This window comes from Phyllostomus hastatus, unplaced genomic scaffold, assembly GCF_019186645.2.
Source record: "Phyllostomus hastatus isolate PE091 unplaced genomic scaffold, TTU_PhHast_1.1 phas_scaffold_193, whole genome shotgun sequence".
Taxonomy (NCBI): domain Eukaryota; kingdom Metazoa; phylum Chordata; class Mammalia; order Chiroptera; family Phyllostomidae; genus Phyllostomus; species Phyllostomus hastatus.
Window position 1 is genome coordinate 5,524,413 of NW_025334015.1, and position 18,220 is coordinate 5,542,632.

Here is an 18,220-nt window from a genome sequence, read left to right on the forward strand (position 1 = left end):
AAGTATTCTGGGTGGGGTGTTTTTTAAATTTTTATGGTTTACTTAATGTGTGTACAACTACTTTCAACATGTCTTAAAATATTGATCACATCTTCACTGGTTTGTAGTCAGACTGTTAATAGCATCGGACTTCTTTATGACTCCATCATTTTAACTCCTGAAGGCCCACCCAGGATGCGTCCCCATGCAGAAAGCCTGGCTGCGGGGTGCTGTGCCCGTGGTGATGGACTGTGAGAGCACTGTGCAGGAGAAGGCCCTAGAGTGCCTCGACCAGCTTCTGTTGCAGAATGTTAAGCACTTCAGTAAGTTCCATAGTGGAGATGATGGCCAGGTGTTGGCTTGGGCACTACTCGATCTCCTTAGCACAGAAAGCCAGGAATTGAGGTACGTTACTTCTGACCTGTTTATCTCTTAGCATTTTTGTGGTGACTTTTTAATGAAGCCTTTGATCACTTCCTTTGCTTTTCTCTGAGTGTTCTCCAGTTTTAAATCTTCATCTTTATACACACGTAATAGAAAGCACCAACAGCTCTGGCGTATTAATACGAGCTCTTCTCAATACTGTGATTTTGAAGGATAACTCCCTAGTTTTCACAAGTTCGACATTCCCTAACATGTCGTTGTGTTGGCTGACTCAGCACTGCAGGACTTTCTCCACTTTCTGGTGTATGTCGAGCACCCAGTGCACAGCAAGCATGGTCGGGAGGAGTGAGCACCTGAGTGATAAATTGTAATCTGTTCCGCAGCAACCCTGGAATTAGTCTGTGTTTGTGCTACCATGGCTGCCTTTTCCTTTTTAAAAAAATTACACAAGAAATACTTCCCTATTTGTTTTCATGTAATTATAAAGGAATTGTACAACAGAAAGAATAATGGGATTTGGTGTCATAAAATACTGTTCTTTGGCCCGCCGGCAAGTCACCTTAATGCTCTGGGTCTTCGTTTCCTGATTTGTAAGAACAGCCAGTTGGATTACGTGATCTCGTAAAGTTATGTAAGTTTGGTGTTAAAGCTGTAACTGAAAATGTGTTCTCTCATTATTTTCTCAGTACCAGCTATATGCTTTGCTAAAAGCCTAGCTGGGAGGGAAAGTTAGCCAGTGATAAAATCAACTACACTTTTGCTTTTCTTAGGGATATTTCACTACACATACCCAACATATTAAAGCTTTGGGATAATGAAAGGCAGGGCCATTCCTCACACACATGAAAAAAAAGCAGGAGAAGCCTACTACAGCTCATGAGAAGTCATGAGGAGGTCTATTCATTTATTTTTCTTTAAAAAAAGCTTTTGTATTGAAACATAACATGCAGGGAAAAGCATATAAACTATGAGATCAATAAATACCAAACAGAAAATAAACCCATGCAACCACCATCCAGGTTAAGAAGTAGAACGTTGGCTAGGCCCAAGAAGCACCTTCACACTCCCTTCTAATCACTTCTCTTCCCTCCTCAAGGATAGTCACTCTTGTGATTTTCATACCACATGTGTTTTCTGTGTTCTTTAACTTCATATAAGTGGCATTATATGGTATGTATTCTTTGTGTGTCTGACTCCTTCCACTCAACGTAATGCAGATTCGTTGAAGTTATTGCGTGTATCTATAGCTTACTCACTTTTCTTGCTGCCTGTATATGACATTTATGAATAAACCACAATTTATTTATCCATCCTACTGTTGATATGTAATGGGGTTATATCAAGTTTTTTATTGTATATAATGCTGCTATGAATGTTCCTATACATAACTTTTGCTGCACATGCATGTGTGGGCATTACATGTGTTCACATGCAATCTGTTGGGCATTACACCTAGGAACAGTTGTTGAGAATGCTTTCCTTTATTTTTAATAAGCTGCCAGACATTTTTCCAGAGTGGTCATACCAGTTTACATTTTGCTCCAGTAGTTATGAGAATTCCAGTTGCTGCGTATCTTGGCCAGCACTGCATGTTATCATTTTTTCCTATTTAGCCATTTTGGTGGATGAATACTAGTATTTCATTGGGTTTTAATTTACAGTGCCATGCTAACTAATGAGATTGAGGCTCTTCGTAGATGGATTAGTATTTAGATATTCATCTTTATGAACAGTCTGCTCAGGTCTCTTGCCTTTTCTTTTGTTTTATTTGGCTGTCCTTCTTGTGTTTGTTCATCTGAAAGTGTTCATTATATATTCTGTGTACAAATCATTTTTATACGCATTGCAAATACCTTCTCCCACTCCATGATTTGCCTTTTTTACTCTCTTAATGGTGTCTGTTGGTGAGTTCAGTTTGTCAGTGGTTTTCTCTATGGTTAATGTATTTTTAAAGAAATCTTTTCCTACATCTTGGTCTTATAGATATTCTCCCTTATAACCTCCTAGAAATTTGACAGTCTCTTTCCCCCTTTTACAGTTAGGTCTTTAATTTACCTGTAGTTAAGTTCTATAGTAGCTTCCTTTACAGGCTTTTCTTTTTTCATTTTTAGATGGGGGAAAACAACTTTTCATATTTGGAAATCAGAAGGAAAGAGAACCAAGTAGATAGGAAATACTGAGGATGAATGAAAGAGATAGTTACTAAAGTTTTTGAAAAAGAATGTGCTTGATAAAGCAGGAGGAAAGAACTTCAGAAATGAAAGGAAACAGAGAATGGGGAAAGAGAAATTTGCAGAGGACGTAATATGAGCACTAGAGCTTTCTGGCCTTCCCTCAGTGAGGTGATAATCAGAGAGTGTGCCCAGCACAACAGTGTCGTTGTAGCACTACTCACAGTAGCCAGCAGGTGGAAACAAGCAAATGCCCTTGACTGATGAATGTAGTAAGTAAAGTGTGACGATCAAATGTTATTCAGCCTTAGAAAGTAATGAAATTCTGATGCGTGCTACAACACAAATGAACCTTAAAAATATCCTAAGTGATAAAGCCAGACACAAAAGGTCAAATATTGTATGATTCCACTTATATGAGATACTTAGAATAGTCAAAATTCATAGAGACGGAAAGTAAAGTGGGGTTTGCCAGGGATATGGAAGGGTGGTAGGGAGTCAGTGTTGGTGGATACAAAGTTCCAGTGTAGGATGATAAAAAAGTTCTAGAAATGGAGCCTTGCACAACAATGTGAATGTACTTAAGGACCACTGAACTACACTTAAAAATGGTTAAAATGGTAAATTTTGTTACATATATTTGACCATAATTGAAGAAAAAATATTTTTGCCTGAATTTTGGAAGGAAGGGGTAGAATTAGGGGCACAAGTGTAAAGAAGCTTTGGAATAGCCACTGTAGGAAGTGAGCTAGGGCATCAGTTCTCAAACTAAGCTGAATTCCTGAGCTCAGGTGGTTTTTATCATAATACTAAGATGTTATATGTATTTCTCACTTTCATTCAGAGTAGCACAGTGGTTTTCCAAAAGCCGTGTAATGGTATTGGAATAGACTAAATGCAGAGGCAGAAATGAGAATCCATCTGTCTTCTATTCACGTCAGACCGCAGAGAGGTTTACAAGAGTGTAAAACAATACCATTCTTCTGACCAAGTTATTTTCTTTTGAGAAAGTTATTTTTTGTGTAAAATAATACATTATTTATGTTAACATATAATTGGCTTATTATTTTTAGATAAATTGATAAATATTTTAAAATTTCTCAGTTTTAATTTGTAGCATGGCAATTTAATTTCTAACAAACAAGCATTTCAAAGTAGACAGTAATTTTTAAGAATTTAGGGTGGGTGGGCTAGAATGGGAACTAAAGGGAGAAAACTACTTGAACAATGATTAAAATAAAAAAAATTTTTTTAAAGAATTTAAAAGTTGCTGTGATGAAAAAATATGAGTGCCACTGAGCTAGGAAGTCAGTTAAAAAATAGAATTATTGAGAATGGTAGGATTAGTGCAATAGAGTTCTGTTAATATTTATAAACAAAATCTCGTGATAAGTTCTTTAACAAACAAAATTACTAGAATATCAAGAAATGTTCAGGAAAAGAGACTTCACAGATGAGACAATCTTTGAGTTGAATGTTGGAGGTTAATAATGGGGCAAAGGTAAGAAAGAGCCAGTGCGAAGCCATACATAAAGTAGTGTCTACTGAGGAGGACCCACAGGATTTCAGTGTGGCCAGGGCGATGGCGCTCGCTGGGAGTTCATAAAACAAACCTGGAGTGGTAAGCAGGGCCCAGATACCGGGCGATGTAAGATGGCATGCTAAGGAGTTTGACCTTAAGTAGAAAACAGGGTGGGCAGGGGATTCAGAGGGCATTGATGAATTTAAGTGGAGGAGTAATACAGGATTTTATTTGAGGAAGCATAGTACATGTTCTAAGTATTCGATGACCAAGATACAAGGTTATCATCTGAGAAGCCGGGCTGTCATCAAACTGATTTAAGTTAGGTGATGAGGGCCTGAATCAAGGTGAAGGTGGTGAAAATGGAAAGAACAGGCTACATACAGAGCTTTGTAACAGGTGAGAGTGCAGAGTTGGTGAAGATTTGGTGTGAAGGTTGAAGGAAATCAGTGCACTTGGTCTGTTCAAGTTGCTCAGTCTAGTAGAAAGAAACAAAATAAATTCACAATTTTAGTAGACAGTGAGTTACAGGAACAGATTTTTTGTTTTATTTTATTTTTTTAGATAGGAAGGCAACCTAGAGATGGTGGCATGAGGTGAATAAGTAGAAATTCCAGAGGTGGGATAAACAGAAATTAACCAGGCAACCAACCATAGTGAGGTTTTCCAGGCAGAAAGTAGCAGAGCAAAGGCTTACAGGCCTGAAGGCTCTGAGAATTCTCACTGAAATGACCGCTCAGTGGGGTTGCCATAGACTGAAATATGGAAAGCTGAGGCAGGGCCCATTGGAGAAGGGAGGCAAGGGAGGACTGGAGATGGAAATCCCGTTATAAATGTGGTTATAAATGCGTATTTGCAATGCTTTGTCGCAGGTCTGAATGGAGACCTCCTGCTAATGAAGGAGTTAGACTGTAGATAAGAGGATTAGAATAGAGCTTTTCAAAATCTGCAATTAAGGTGATTAGAAGAAAAGGGATTTGTGAAGGGAAAGAAGAGGCAAAAAGAGTGGCCTGTAGAGGCCTTGTGAAACGGGAACTGAAGAGTGTCTATTGGTTTTGAAACAGGATAGAGGTCAGCAGTGCTTTTCAAAAGAACTAGGTTACTGTTTGTTGAACCGTTTTCTGACTCCTTTGGGAATGGCTTGTATTCACCTGCGGAGCTGACTGAGGGGCAAACTGGGAAGACTTCTGGGGGCTGCTCAGCTGATGCAGAGGGGTGAGTTGTTAGAGAGGAGCCAAATTTGAAATTCGGAGAAACTGTTCCTATAGCAAACATCACTTATTTTGTGTGTCATTCTTATTAATAAATTTTAAAATATTGTTGATTGCACATATCTTGTTTTTGGACAGCCATCAGATAAAAATTAGATGTTGTAAGGTATCTTCAGTAAAACTCTAGATATATATGGGTAGGTTTTTAATGAATAGCTAACATATTAATAAAGCCATTTATTAATATGCATATGCTTATTATGAGTAGATGTGCTTATTTTCTTAGTTTCCTTTTGCAAACTTTGAGAATTTTTTGTTTTTTCATTTAATGAGAAAGTCTTATTACTCTGTTGTGTGTGTGTGTGTGTGTGTGTGTGTGTGTGTTTTCCTAGCAGTCGAAGAAAAATTCATTGGAAGAAGGAATGTTTTTTTCTCTTTACTTTAATATGTAATATTGTATTTCTCTCACGAGTCCTAAGATCTCATTCAGTGCTATGGAAGGAAGGAAAATAAATTATTTAAAACAACAGTGACATGTACAAACTTTACTACATTACAAGCATTTTTTTGTTTTAATTTTAAATGGCTTGGAAAATATGTATTTCTGAGTGGTATTGGCAGGTCATAACAAATTTTAGCTCATTAATATCACTGTGTTTAAATGCTAGGATATCATTTCTCTCCAATCCTTCATTGAAAAAAAGAACAGTGTCTACATGTTTTGTCACTAAAACTTTATAAATTCTGGATGTGTTTGTTTTGGTAACATGACCCATATGTTTGTATATAAATTTTGGAGGGGATGAGGATGAGAAGGTTCTCAAATGAATTATGAAATTTTATTCTTTGCTTTAAAGTAAGTACTTTCTGTAAATATACCTTATTCTGTGTAATAAAAATTGAAACAATACCTAGTCTGGTATCAAATGTGCTCCTAACTAGGAACCTCTCTGTGGGTGAGTCACGTGCCAGAGGAGCCTGGAGCAGCAGAACTTGATGCCCTTTTTTACCAGTGGGGCTACTCTCCACAGTTTTGGATATTTATAGTTACAATTCTGCTTTCTCATCTCTTTTCCAGCCGCTATTTAAATAAGGCTTTTTATATTTGGTCCAAGAAAGATAAATTCTCATCTACTTTTATAAATAATGTGATATCCCACACTGGCACGGAACATTCTGCACCAGCCTGGATGCTGCTCTCCAGGATTGCTTGCACATCCCCCAAGCTGGACTACACCAAAGTCATGGAGTCCTGGGAGAAAATCAGCAGGTCTGCATGCTTGCAACTGAGCTTCTGATGGGCACAGGAAAGATTCTTGGAAATAAAGCTCATGTCTTCAAGGGGGATGGAAGCAGGGGAGGAAGGTGGGAAGGCCGGGGGTGGTGGGGAGGGGTGGAGGAGAAAAGCAGAACACAGTACTTGAACAACAATTTTTAAATGTTTATTAAAAAGCTCATGTCTTAAAGAAATGGGCTATTTTATAAATATGTGTATATACAGATCTTTTCTTTAACTTCAGATTTAAAAACAAACATGAAAAGAATCACTTTCAAGCTTTCAGTTTACTCTTTGTCCAAGTTCTTTAAGTGCCTTACTGTTCTTTCAATGTGAATCCCAAACCACGCTAGCCTGGTGTTAATAATCCAGAAAAAAAGTATTTTGTTGGCAGTGATGTTTACTTTGGTTCTACATGATATTTCTTCTGCCCTTTTCTTAGTCAACAGAATCCCAATTCAGACACCTTAGGACATATTCTGTGTGTTATTGGGCATGTTGCAAAGCATCTTCCAAAGAACACCCGGGACAAGGTGATTGGTGAGTGTCTATTGGAGAATCTTGAAAAGGCATTGCCTCTCCCTTTATGTATATGTGTTTGAAGCAGTTAAATTTAAAGGATTCTGACTTCCCTTTTAGATGTTGTCAAGTGTAAGCTGAATGGATTCCAGTGGTCTCTAGAGTTGATCAGCTCAGCTGTTGATACTTTGCAAAGACTCTGTAGAGCGTGTGCAGAGACACCTGCAGAAGAACAGGTACACTACAGACTCTCCTGGATGTTCATCATTATTTGTACTTAGTAGATACAGTACTCTAGTTTTTGAGAGTACTATGAATTTTGAGAAGGGCTCTCTATAGAGAACTTGCAAGGATGGGTGGTCCCCAGCAGCTATTACTACAACAAAAGGAAACAGTTAATACGACAAGCAGTTGGTATTTTCCAAGAAATTGGCTGCTAAAGACGTACCCTTACAAAGTCACCCCCTGGTGGGGAGCTCTGCAAGGGTGTCTTTTAATAAGCTGTGGGCCAGGTGCTTATGCTAGCTTTGAGTACCTTCCCCTTCACACCAACCCTCATTTTAAGAATGTTTCATAGATGATATTCTCCCTAGGGGTAGGAAGCATTGAAAAGGGAAATAGAAAACATGAAAAGAGCCAGTCCAAAATGAAGAATACATATCTGAAAGAATACTACTGAAAGAATCAGTAGCAGTACTAAATCTACTAGTAGTAGAAGGAGAGGATCAGATAAGCAATTTGGCAGACAAGATAGCAGAAAACACCCAATAAGAGCAGCAAAAAGAAAAAAGAATTTTAAAAATTGAAGGATGGTTTCAGGAACAGAATGAAGCATAACAACATTCACATCATGGGTTGGGGGGGAGGGTACCAGAACAGAGAAGAGAGAGAACAAATAATTGCGAAAATATTTGAGGAAAAAATGGCTGAAAACTTTCCTAACCTGATGAAGGAAAAAGACACAGTCCAGGAAGCACAGAGAGTCCCAAACAATATGAATCAAAAGAGGCCCACACCAAGACACACCATAATTAAAATGGCAATGGTTAAAGACAAAGAATCTTAAAAGCAGCAAGAGAAAGATAGTTAACTACAAAGAAGCTCCCAGAAAAGGAAACTAAGAAAACAATACCATTTACAATTGCATTAAAAATAAATACTGAGGAATAAACTTAACCAACGAGGTAGCAAACCTGTACTCAGAAAATTGTAAGACACTGAATAAAGAAATTGAATAAGATACAAGTAAGTGGAGCATATACCATGCTCGTGAATAGGAAGAATTAACATTGTTAAAACGTCCATACTTCCCAAAGCAATTCAGCGCCATTTGTATCAAATTACCAATGGCGATTTTCACAAAACTAGAACAAATACACCAAAAATTTACAGGGAAACACAAAAGACCCCAAATAGCCACAGCAGTCTTGAGAAAGCAGAACAAAGTTGGAGGTATCATTCTCCCTGGTATCAAACTATACTACAAGTCCATCGTGATCAAAACAACCTGATACTGTCACAAAAACAGACACATACGTCATTGGAACAAAACGGAGAGCCCATAAAATAGACTCACATCTATATGGTCAATTAATACACAACAAAGGAGGCAAGAGCCTATTCAATAAATGGTGTTGGGGAAACTGGACCAAACATGCAAAAAAAAAAACAGGGTCACCTTCTTACACCATATATGAGAATAAACTCAAAAGGGATGAAAGACTTAAAGATTCAAAACCATAGGACTCCTAGAAGAAAACAGACAGTAAAATATCTATTAACAATTTTTTTTCCTAAAATATCTCCTCAGGCAAGGGAAATGAAAAAAATAAACAAATGGGGCTACATCAAACTAAAAAGGTTTTGCACAGCATAGGAAATCAGCAAAACAAAAGACAGCCTAACAAATGGGAGGAGATATTTGCTAATGATACATCTGATAAGGTGTTAATGTCCAAAATTTATAAAGAACTCATACAACTCAATTTAAAAAGGGCAAAGGAGTTGAATAGACACTTCTCCAAAAAGGACATAACAGATAGCCAATAGACATGAAAGGATGTTCAATGCCACTAATCACCCGAGAAATGCAAATTAAAACTATGATGAGATATCACTTCACACCTGTCAGAGTGGCCATCATTAGTAAATCAATGAACAAGTGTTGGCGAGGATATGGATAAAGGGGAACCCTTGTGCATTTTGGTGGGAATGCAGACAGGTGCAGCTATTATGGAAAACTGTGGTTTCTCAAAAAATTAAAAATGGAACAGCCTTATGACCTAGTGATTCCAAATTTTGGGTATATATCCGAAAAAAACAAAAACTAATTCAAAAGGATAGTTGCACCCATATGTTCATTGCAACATTATTTACAATAGCCAAACTATGGAAGCAACCCAAGCACCCATCAATAGGCAAGCGGATAAAAAAGCAGTGGTACATTTATTTACACAATGGAATATTACTTAACCATAAGAAAAGAATGAAATCTTACCATTTGTGACAGGGTGAATGAATTCGGAAGGTATTATGCTAAGTAAAATAAGTTAGAGACACACAAATACCATATGATTTCACTTATACATGGAATCTAAAGAACAAAATGAACGAACAAACAGAAGAAGATTCATACATACTGATTGTTGATGTAGGGGAGGGAGGTTGGGGACTGGGTGAAAAGGTGAAAGGATTAAGAATGTAGTTATAAAATAGTCATGGGGATTTAAAAGGCAGCATAGGAAATATAGTCAGTAATATTGTAATAGTTATGTAGTGGATATTGGAAAGATTGGGGAGAAACATTTTGTTTAAGTATATAATTATCTAACCACTATGCTATACACCTGAAACTAATACAAAATAATATTAAATGTTAACTGTAATTGGAATAAAACATATTTGGATCATAATGACTTGCCACAGGAGCTACTGAACCAGGTGTGTGGGGATGTCCTCTCCACCTGTGTGCACTGCCTCTCCAACATTGTACTGAAGGAAGATGGTGCTGGGAATGTGGATGAAGACCTGTTGGTAAGTAACTACTTTTCTTAGCCATTGTTTTCTCATTATGTCAGTTGGGGTGTTTTTAAAGATGACTTTGTAGTGTATATTTCTAATACTATTAGCAAGAAAGGGTTTTCCTAGCCTAGAGCTTACTCCTTTCTTAGGAGTGTTTTTTATTGATGACCTATCCATTTTTTTCTTTCATACTTGTTATCTGGGGCGGGGGGCGGTGATTAACAGTGCATACTTTCTGCAGTTAAATCCTATTCAATACCTGGTCCAATAGAGAAAACAGTAAGTGTCATATCCCCATGGCAGAGTCAGGCTTAGAAATAGTAAGTAAGGTGAGAAAATAATAAAGCGTATAATTTTTGTTCTTTTCATTGGTTTGATTTTAAAATTACAATGTGTCTGCTGAGCTTTTTAAATATTAGACTATAGGACTAGGGAATAGTGCTGAGTGGTTCTAAAGTCATGTCTAAAGTAAAACAAGGCATTTGAAAATTGAAAACACAGATGACTTTGGAGCAGCAAGTTGCCTGGCATGCATCCTTGCTTTAGGAGCTGGGTCAGCACCCGGGATCCTGTGAGCCAGTGAATGCGGAGCCCGTGTTCTGCTGCGAGGGGCTATCTGTCAATAGCAATACGTTGTGGGAATTCTGATTCCAACATTTGACACTTGTTCAATAGAGAAAATAATGAGCTTTTTTGTTGTTGTTATGTCCTTCAGTAGAGGCCATTTGTTTTTAAAAATATTTTACTGATTTATTTTTAAAATAAAGGAGGGAGGGAGGAAAGGAGGGAGAAAGACAGGGAGAGAGACATCGATTGGTTGCCTCTCTCACGCCCCACCTGGGGATGTGGCCCACTACCCAGGTGTGTGCCCTAACTGGGAATCGAACTGGCAACTTTTTGGTTTGCAGGCCAGTGCTCAATCCACTGAGCCACACCAGCCAGGGCTGAAAAATGCTTATTCTGACCAGTCAGTATTTCTCCCTAAGGCTTTTTTTCACTGTTAAATATGTCACCAAAATCTACACTTTAGTCAAAATATAGAGAGAGAGGTTTTACCCTGTATATATTGTTCACTTCATTCTTTAAATATTTCTTCATTTCACTAACAGATATAATATGTTTGGGATTTTTAAAACACAGACTTTTTATTGGCTTTCTTAATCTAAAATAAGCCTTTATTTAACATGTTACTTTTTAGCATCAACCTTTTCGGGGATTACCAAAAGCAGCATTACTTGACTGTTAAGCCAAATATCCCTGATAAACACACAGCAGTGGCGATTGTGAGGAAGCAGTACTTCGAAGTTTGGGGTAGGAGTCTAGATAGTAAACTAATCTGAGGGACAGTTTGGAAATGTGTTTTAAAATGTATAGCAGTTTGTATGTTCTTTAACACTGGATGTCACTTTGGAGGAAGTAGAACTCTCGAAAGTACAAAGGTGTTCATCAGTGCTAACGCAAGCAGCAGCAAAGGATTAGACACAACACATGTTTGTTAACAGTGTGATGATACAACAAATTTCGAGGCCACCCATAGTTTATAACGTACTGCCATAGTCACTAAATGTGTTTGTTGTCTGTGTGACCCTAAAGGATGGCTAATATTGAAAGTAGTAATTGCAAACTTCAAATAGCACGATTGGTAAGTGTATTAAAAAAGCAAACATAAAGCCATGTGACTAAAAATACTTTGAAAAGAAAGTTGCATACAAAAAATAATAAAGATTCAGCCTTCGGGTGGCGGGACTGTGAGCAGTAGTACTTCTGTGCTCTGGGTAGCCCACAGCGGTCCAGGCTGATGCCTGCTAGCGCAGCATCAGTGTGAGCAGCACCCTGCTTTACTTGCAGAAGAGTCTAGATAAAATCATTTGGTCACCCTAATATTTGATTAATTTTATTAAGTAATGACTGAGTTTTTAAAATGGCTATTTTTATGGGAAAAAAAAGTTATTTTAAACTCAGAGGACAAAAACAAAGTACTCCATTGATGTGTCCTTAGTCTTGCTTGAGTTAACTTTTCTTTTGCTTAACTTCTCCTGCAAACCAATTTTCTTTGCAGGTGAAGTATATTTTTACCTTAGGAGATATAGCCCAGCTTTGTCCCACCAGAGTGGAGAAGCGAGCCTTCCTTCTGATCCAGTCCATTCTGGCTTCTTCTGCCGACGCAGATCATTGTAAGGCACTCAGCATCATCCTCTGCAGGTGTGGTCTGAAGTCTGGGGGAGTCCCAGAAGTCCTGTCACTAAGGCCTTCTTCCTTTCCCTGTAGTAACCCACTCTCAAGGCAGCAGCGAAGCCCCGGCCTCTCAGCCACTCTCCCGGCTCAAAGGCTCTGTCATGCCTTCCGTGATTAGAGCACACGCCATCATTACCCTTGGTGAGTAAGAAGTGCGTGTGGGCAGAGCATCACTTGTGCAGTCTTGTTCCCTGGGTGGCTTTTTGTCTTAAATAAGCCAATAACGGGTTGCGTAGTGCTGAGCACACATTTATTCCAGTTCTTGGGAGTTTTGAGGCAGTTCTGAAAGGAACACCCTGGTCTGCCCAAGACATCAGACTCAAGACACTCCCTGTAGAACGCTTTTATTTCTATGTTAATTTGGGATGGTTATTCCTGTCCCTGTATTTATCTTTTTATACTCATAACATGGCACCATGAAGTCTGTTAGTCAAGTGCTGTGTGCCAGGCACTGTGCTGAGTTCAGTTTATAAAAGACGGTTTATGTGGTACTTTACAGACTGGTAGATGAGTTAGTGTATTTCTTCATGAACTCAAATTGGTGTTAACCTTGAAAACACTAACCTCTATTTATAATTTCATTCTTTTTTTCTCTATTGTGATTGTTTTATGTTGGATAAGAGTCATGAATGTTTTTGTAATAATGGTTTTTTTAAGAGCAAAACATTCCATAGGCCACATACACACAATCCCCCCCCACACACACACACAAATAAAACTCAACAACAGCCCTCTTTCTCCTGTGAAAAAGAGGCAAAATAAATGAGTTATCATTCTTTCCTAATTACCTAGCTCAAATTTCAAGTTCATTGTTAATTTTATTGGTCATTTTCCAGGGAAGTAGGTAACTCCAAAATTCAACTGCTGACTTTAAGAGGAAAATAATTTTGCTATAGAGAAGGAATACATGTCCTGGAGGGCTGGGGAAGGTGTTTTTTCTAGAGCTATTTTGCATTTTCTAGTATTTAATATGGGTCTGCCTTCCCTTGTGGGGGTTTTTTTGTGTGTGTGTGTGATTATTGACGTGTTTTAACTTGATTAAATAAAATCCATAGCAGCACATCTACAGAGAAAGTGCAGGCACCTGTGCCTGCTGGGACAGAGTAGAGCCATGACTTCCTCTTTTCTGCGACAGGTAAGCTGTGTTTACAGCATGAGGATCTGGCAAAGAAGAGCATCCCGGCCCTCGTGAGAGAGCTGGAGGTGTGCGAAGACATGGCGGTTCGCAACAATGTTGTCATCGTTCTGTGTGATCTCTGTATCCGGTACACTGTCATGGTGGACAAGTATGTCCCCAATATCTCCATGTGTCTGAAGGATCCAGACCCCTTCATCCGAAAGCAGACGCTCATCTTGCTTACCAATCTCTTGCAGGTTCGTAGGGGAATGAGGCCTGTCTGTCCTTTGATTCCCTCCAGCTTTGCTTCTGGTTTAAGGGAACATTTGAATAGCATAGGAAATGTGCTGCTTGCTAGTAGAATCCAAAAATAATTAGCCTCGTCTTTGGTTTAAGATAATCACTCTTCTAATGTCTTGTACAGCCTTTTAAACAGATTGTTATTTCCTGAAATTTGTTTTGGGCATTCTTTCAGATATCCTGTCAAGTGGCATAAATTTTCACTTTTGCGAATAAATGCCATGTAGAGAAAATCACACTCAGAGTGAACGAGTAGTTCTCGTTCCAGTTCTGTTGTTCTCGACTTCTGTGCAAGGTGGTGTTTCAGATGTGACATCCTCGTTTGTCTTTTTTTTTTTTTTTAAGATTTTATTTATTTATTTTTAGAGAGGGAAGGGAGGGAGAAAGAGAGAGAGAAACATCAATGTGCGGTTGCTGGCGGGGGGCGGTCATGGCCCGCAACCCAGGCATGTACCCTGACTGGGAATCGAACCTGCGACACTTTGGTTTGCAGCCCACAGTGAATCCACTGAGCTACACCAGCCAGGGCTGTGACGTCCTCATTTGTAAAGTAAGGGTCCCAGTGTTTCCCTGGCTGTCGCACAAAAGCACAGTGTTGCTCTGTGGATCCAGCGAGACCTCTCAGTGTGTAAGAGAACTCCAAGCTGTAAAGCTCTGCAGGGCATTAGACAGCTTTTCCACGTTGAGAACATGTTAGGCCTAAGAGGAGGGGAAACGATGTTTGATCTTTAAAAAGAGGACATCTGACAAAGATGTGCATCTATTCTAGGATGTTCTGTGTACTCATCTTTTCATAATGACCTGCCACAGAAACCAGGGGCACTCCCTTCTAAAGGCGTGCACTGTGAGTCATGGTCCTAAAACAGTAGAAGATTCCATCTTGTTCTGCCCCCATATTCCCCCACTTCTCTCATGACTAAGGGCTAGTAGGTGCCTCCGAGTTGGTTGGGAATTGAGGGCTAACAAACTGGTAATGCGCCACAGACAACGCAACTGGCTGACAGGTGTAAGATTACGCAAAAGGAAGCTCCCAGTTGATTTATGACTGAATACTTTCACGGTTTCTGTATCAGAAACCCTTCTTACTCATGCCATTTCTCTTTGTACAGGAAGAATTTGTGAAATGGAAGGGCTCTCTGTTCTTTCGATTCGTCAGCACTCTGATAGACCCACACCCAGACATCGCCAGGTAAATTTTCTCCCTCACATGTCCTGCAGCTGAATGATTTGTCTAACTTCTGGTCTGTAGTAGATCTCTTTTCTTTAAAACTGGCTTCGAGTTGAGTTATTTAGGATTCAGTGAGCTTTTGACAGTTGCCAGAAAATTAGCAGATATTTAAAATACTAAGCGTTTAACAAAGCTTTATTTCGCATACAAGTTTTTAAAAAACTCACTCAGATTGACCATTGAAGAATCTCAGCATTGACCAAATTTGCTGGCTTTGTTTACTCTTCCTAAAGAAGTGCCTTTGTCACGGTAAACTATAGAGTAGCTGCCATCAACTGTTGGCTTCTGGTTTCTAGGCCAGTAGAATGGGAGTCCTGATAGAGTTGAGAATTTCTTTTAAGTGCAGAAATTTTAAGAAAAAATTCTAGGATTTAAGACACAACTGTACAGTATGAAATAGACTATTCAAATTACAAGGCTCCTTGGAATTGGCTGTTTCTTAAGAATTGGAAGGGAAGGGAATTGATTTGTCACTTAATTCCTGTCATTCATTAATTTTTTTTAAGATTTATTTTCAAGGTTTGAAAAATGATCTCACAGGATTTACTAACCTAGATTACTATCTTGTATGAATTATTCTTTTTAAAGCAAATCTGTGCGTTGGCAGGTGTGGCTCTGGATTGAGTTCTGGCCTGTGAACCAAAAGGTCACTGGTTCAATTCCCAGTCAGGGCACATGCCTGAGTTGTGCGCCAGTTCCCCAGTGGGGGCATGTGAGAGGCAACCAATCACTATATCTCTCACACATTGATGTTTCTCTCCCCCTCTTTCCCTCCTTGCCACTCTCTAAAAGTAAATAAATAAAATCTAATAAATAAATAAAACCTGCAGTTGGAAAATAGGATATTGAATGCCATGGCAAAAATTACAATTGGGAAAAGTTCTTCTTAAAGTTCATTAACTATAAATAGCTTATAATAATGGGTCCCTCGGGTTCTAAATGTGGTCACCAGTGATTTACTCTGAGTCCCTGAAAGATTTCTGTTCGGTTTCCTTTAGGTATAATTTTCCAAAGAGGAACATTTTATATAATAAACTCATAGAGGTTAACATTTGAATTAATACACTCTAGAGTCAGAAGCAAAAAGCTAAGCTTATTACTTTTGCTTTGTTTCTGTAACTGGGAAAGGGGCTGAGACAGCTGTGCATCCCTTCTCACCTTTGCTCTGTGCCGTGAGACCAGCTCCCCTGGCTCCTCACATGACGTGGAGCCAGGAGCAGGCACGGCCAGAAGTGCTTGGGAACTTTCAGATAGTGACCCTGGCAGGGGAATTGGTTATCTTGCACTTCTGTTTCTCCCACTTTTGTCAGCCTCTGGTCATACATGTTAGAAAGAGCACTGGTTAGTGTGTAAAATATACACAGTTGTGCAGGTGATCAGAGCATGACTCAGAACAGCATTGGAGGGACAGATGTGCATTTACGCTACAGTAGGATTGTCAGCACCTCTTAATAATGTTTTAATATTTCCCCTTTAAATCTTCCCAGTGATCTAATTCTGTGTTTGCTTAAACTGTGGTCAAATGTGGACCACAATTTTCAGCTTTGCTAACTGTCATTTAAACTAGTCCGTTCCCCTGTGTTTAGGCCAAGGGTCAGGCCTGTCTGCTTACGTTAGGCATGGTACTCTTTCCACATGGACCTGCTAATACCTGTCTTCCAAAGAGACCATAGTGGCAGAGCCTGTTGAATTTATTTTTGCTCCAATTGAATTTTTCAAAGATTCTGGCATGAGCAAATTTGTATGCTATTTTTAATTGGCCATATGGTAATGAACACAAAATTTGGGGGCTACAACATAGTATGATATATTTTCTCCTCTGCCCAATAGGTGGTGACTTTGTAGTACAGTACTTTGTAGTAGTCACAGGGTGACAGCCAGGTAATAGTGGATTGTTTCCACTTAACTGGATAAATGCTGCAGAAATGTGAGGCAGAAGCCAGAGAGGTTCAAGGCAAAAAAAAAAAAAAAAAAAAAAAAATCCTGGCCAAAATAATGGACCATTGAGATAGAAAAAGAAGTAAAGACAGGAATTGTGTGATTTGGGAGAAAAGGAAGTAGCTGAGGATCTACAGGGCCTAGTGACCTTGTAGAACAAGTGGAATGGGGATGAGGGGTCAGAGCCGAAGGATAGGGGGTGTGGTCAGGAAGTGGATTCTTCGACACCAGAAGTGGGGTGTTCCAGTGTGTGTCTACAGAGTGATGAGAATATAAATGTTAGGGTCACTGGATTCGATGAAGTTAAGAAGATGGAAAGTCAGGGGTTAGATGAGCTCATCTGTATGGACGTTGAAAATGCTCTCAGAGATTGGGTGGCTATCACAAACACCAGACTGGGTGGCTTGCAAACAACAGATTGGTTTCTCAGTTTGGAGGCCAAAAGTCTGAGAGCCAGGGGCCAAGGGGCTGATTTTCTGGTGAAGGCCCTCTCCGCAGACTTCTCTTTGTATCTTCACATGGCGGAAGGGACGCAGGATCTCTCTGGGGCTTTGCTTACAAGGCACTAATCCCATTCACGAGGGCTCTCTGTCCTCGTGACCTAGTCACCCCCAAAGTCCCCGTTTCCTTGGGGGTTAGGTTTTCAGCACAGGAATTTGGGGCAGAAGACACAAACATTCAGACCACAGCCGTGAGGTTAGGATTTAGAATGGAGAAAATTAGGAAGCAGTTACCAAGCATTAGAGGCCTAAACAGATGGCAGGAGCTTCAAGAGAAAGGCTATGTGTTGTTAGATGAACCAGGTAAAGAAGTCATGTTTGTTTTTAACCAGTGGCCAAGCCTCCCTTACCCCCTCCCTGCATCCTCCCCCAACTGTCTTTTTCTCAGAGCACTTTTGACAACATCTTTTGTACTGTGTGTACATCTGTCTGTCCACTAGCATATGAACTTCTGGGTTGGGGGTGGGGGCAGAGATTTTGCGGCCCCATGAAAGAGCTTGGAGTGGAGTAGACATTCAGTGAACATTTGGTAAATGGAAAATGCCCTTGGGGGACCATGGTCCCTATGGCCTGGCTGTGGGATTAGGGAGGAGGGTGGCCTCCCCTGCACAGCCATAGAGAGGCTGTGTCCACAGCTGTTGTTGAGGAGGAGGGAGCCTGGAGGGGTCCAAGCCCGACCCCTCATGGAACCGGGCCTGCTGAGCACAGGGGTAGACCCCAGGTCCAAAAAAGGGTCCTGGGAAGTGAGGTCAGGAGGAAAGGAGCACACAGTGACAGACAGGGATGGGATGGAGGTCAGGGCCACGGACCATGCTGGGC

General features: G+C 39.7%; 1 protein-coding gene across 1 annotated transcript in view; it reads left to right on the forward strand.

Moving 5' to 3' along the window:
* NCAPD3 (non-SMC condensin II complex subunit D3) overlaps positions 1–18,220 on the forward strand; it is a 57,671-nt gene that overhangs the window by 25,787 nt on the left and 13,664 nt on the right. Inside the window, exons 16-24 of the mRNA XM_045860323.1 lie at positions 164–384; positions 6,346–6,537; positions 6,986–7,083; positions 7,183–7,298; positions 9,988–10,095; positions 12,143–12,257; positions 12,352–12,459; positions 13,454–13,692; positions 14,845–14,924. Of these exons, the coding sequence (XP_045716279.1) occupies positions 164–384; positions 6,346–6,537; positions 6,986–7,083; positions 7,183–7,298; positions 9,988–10,095; positions 12,143–12,257; positions 12,352–12,459; positions 13,454–13,692; positions 14,845–14,924 (1,277 nt within the window). The remainder of the gene's footprint in view (positions 1–163; positions 385–6,345; positions 6,538–6,985; positions 7,084–7,182; positions 7,299–9,987; positions 10,096–12,142; positions 12,258–12,351; positions 12,460–13,453; positions 13,693–14,844; positions 14,925–18,220) is intronic.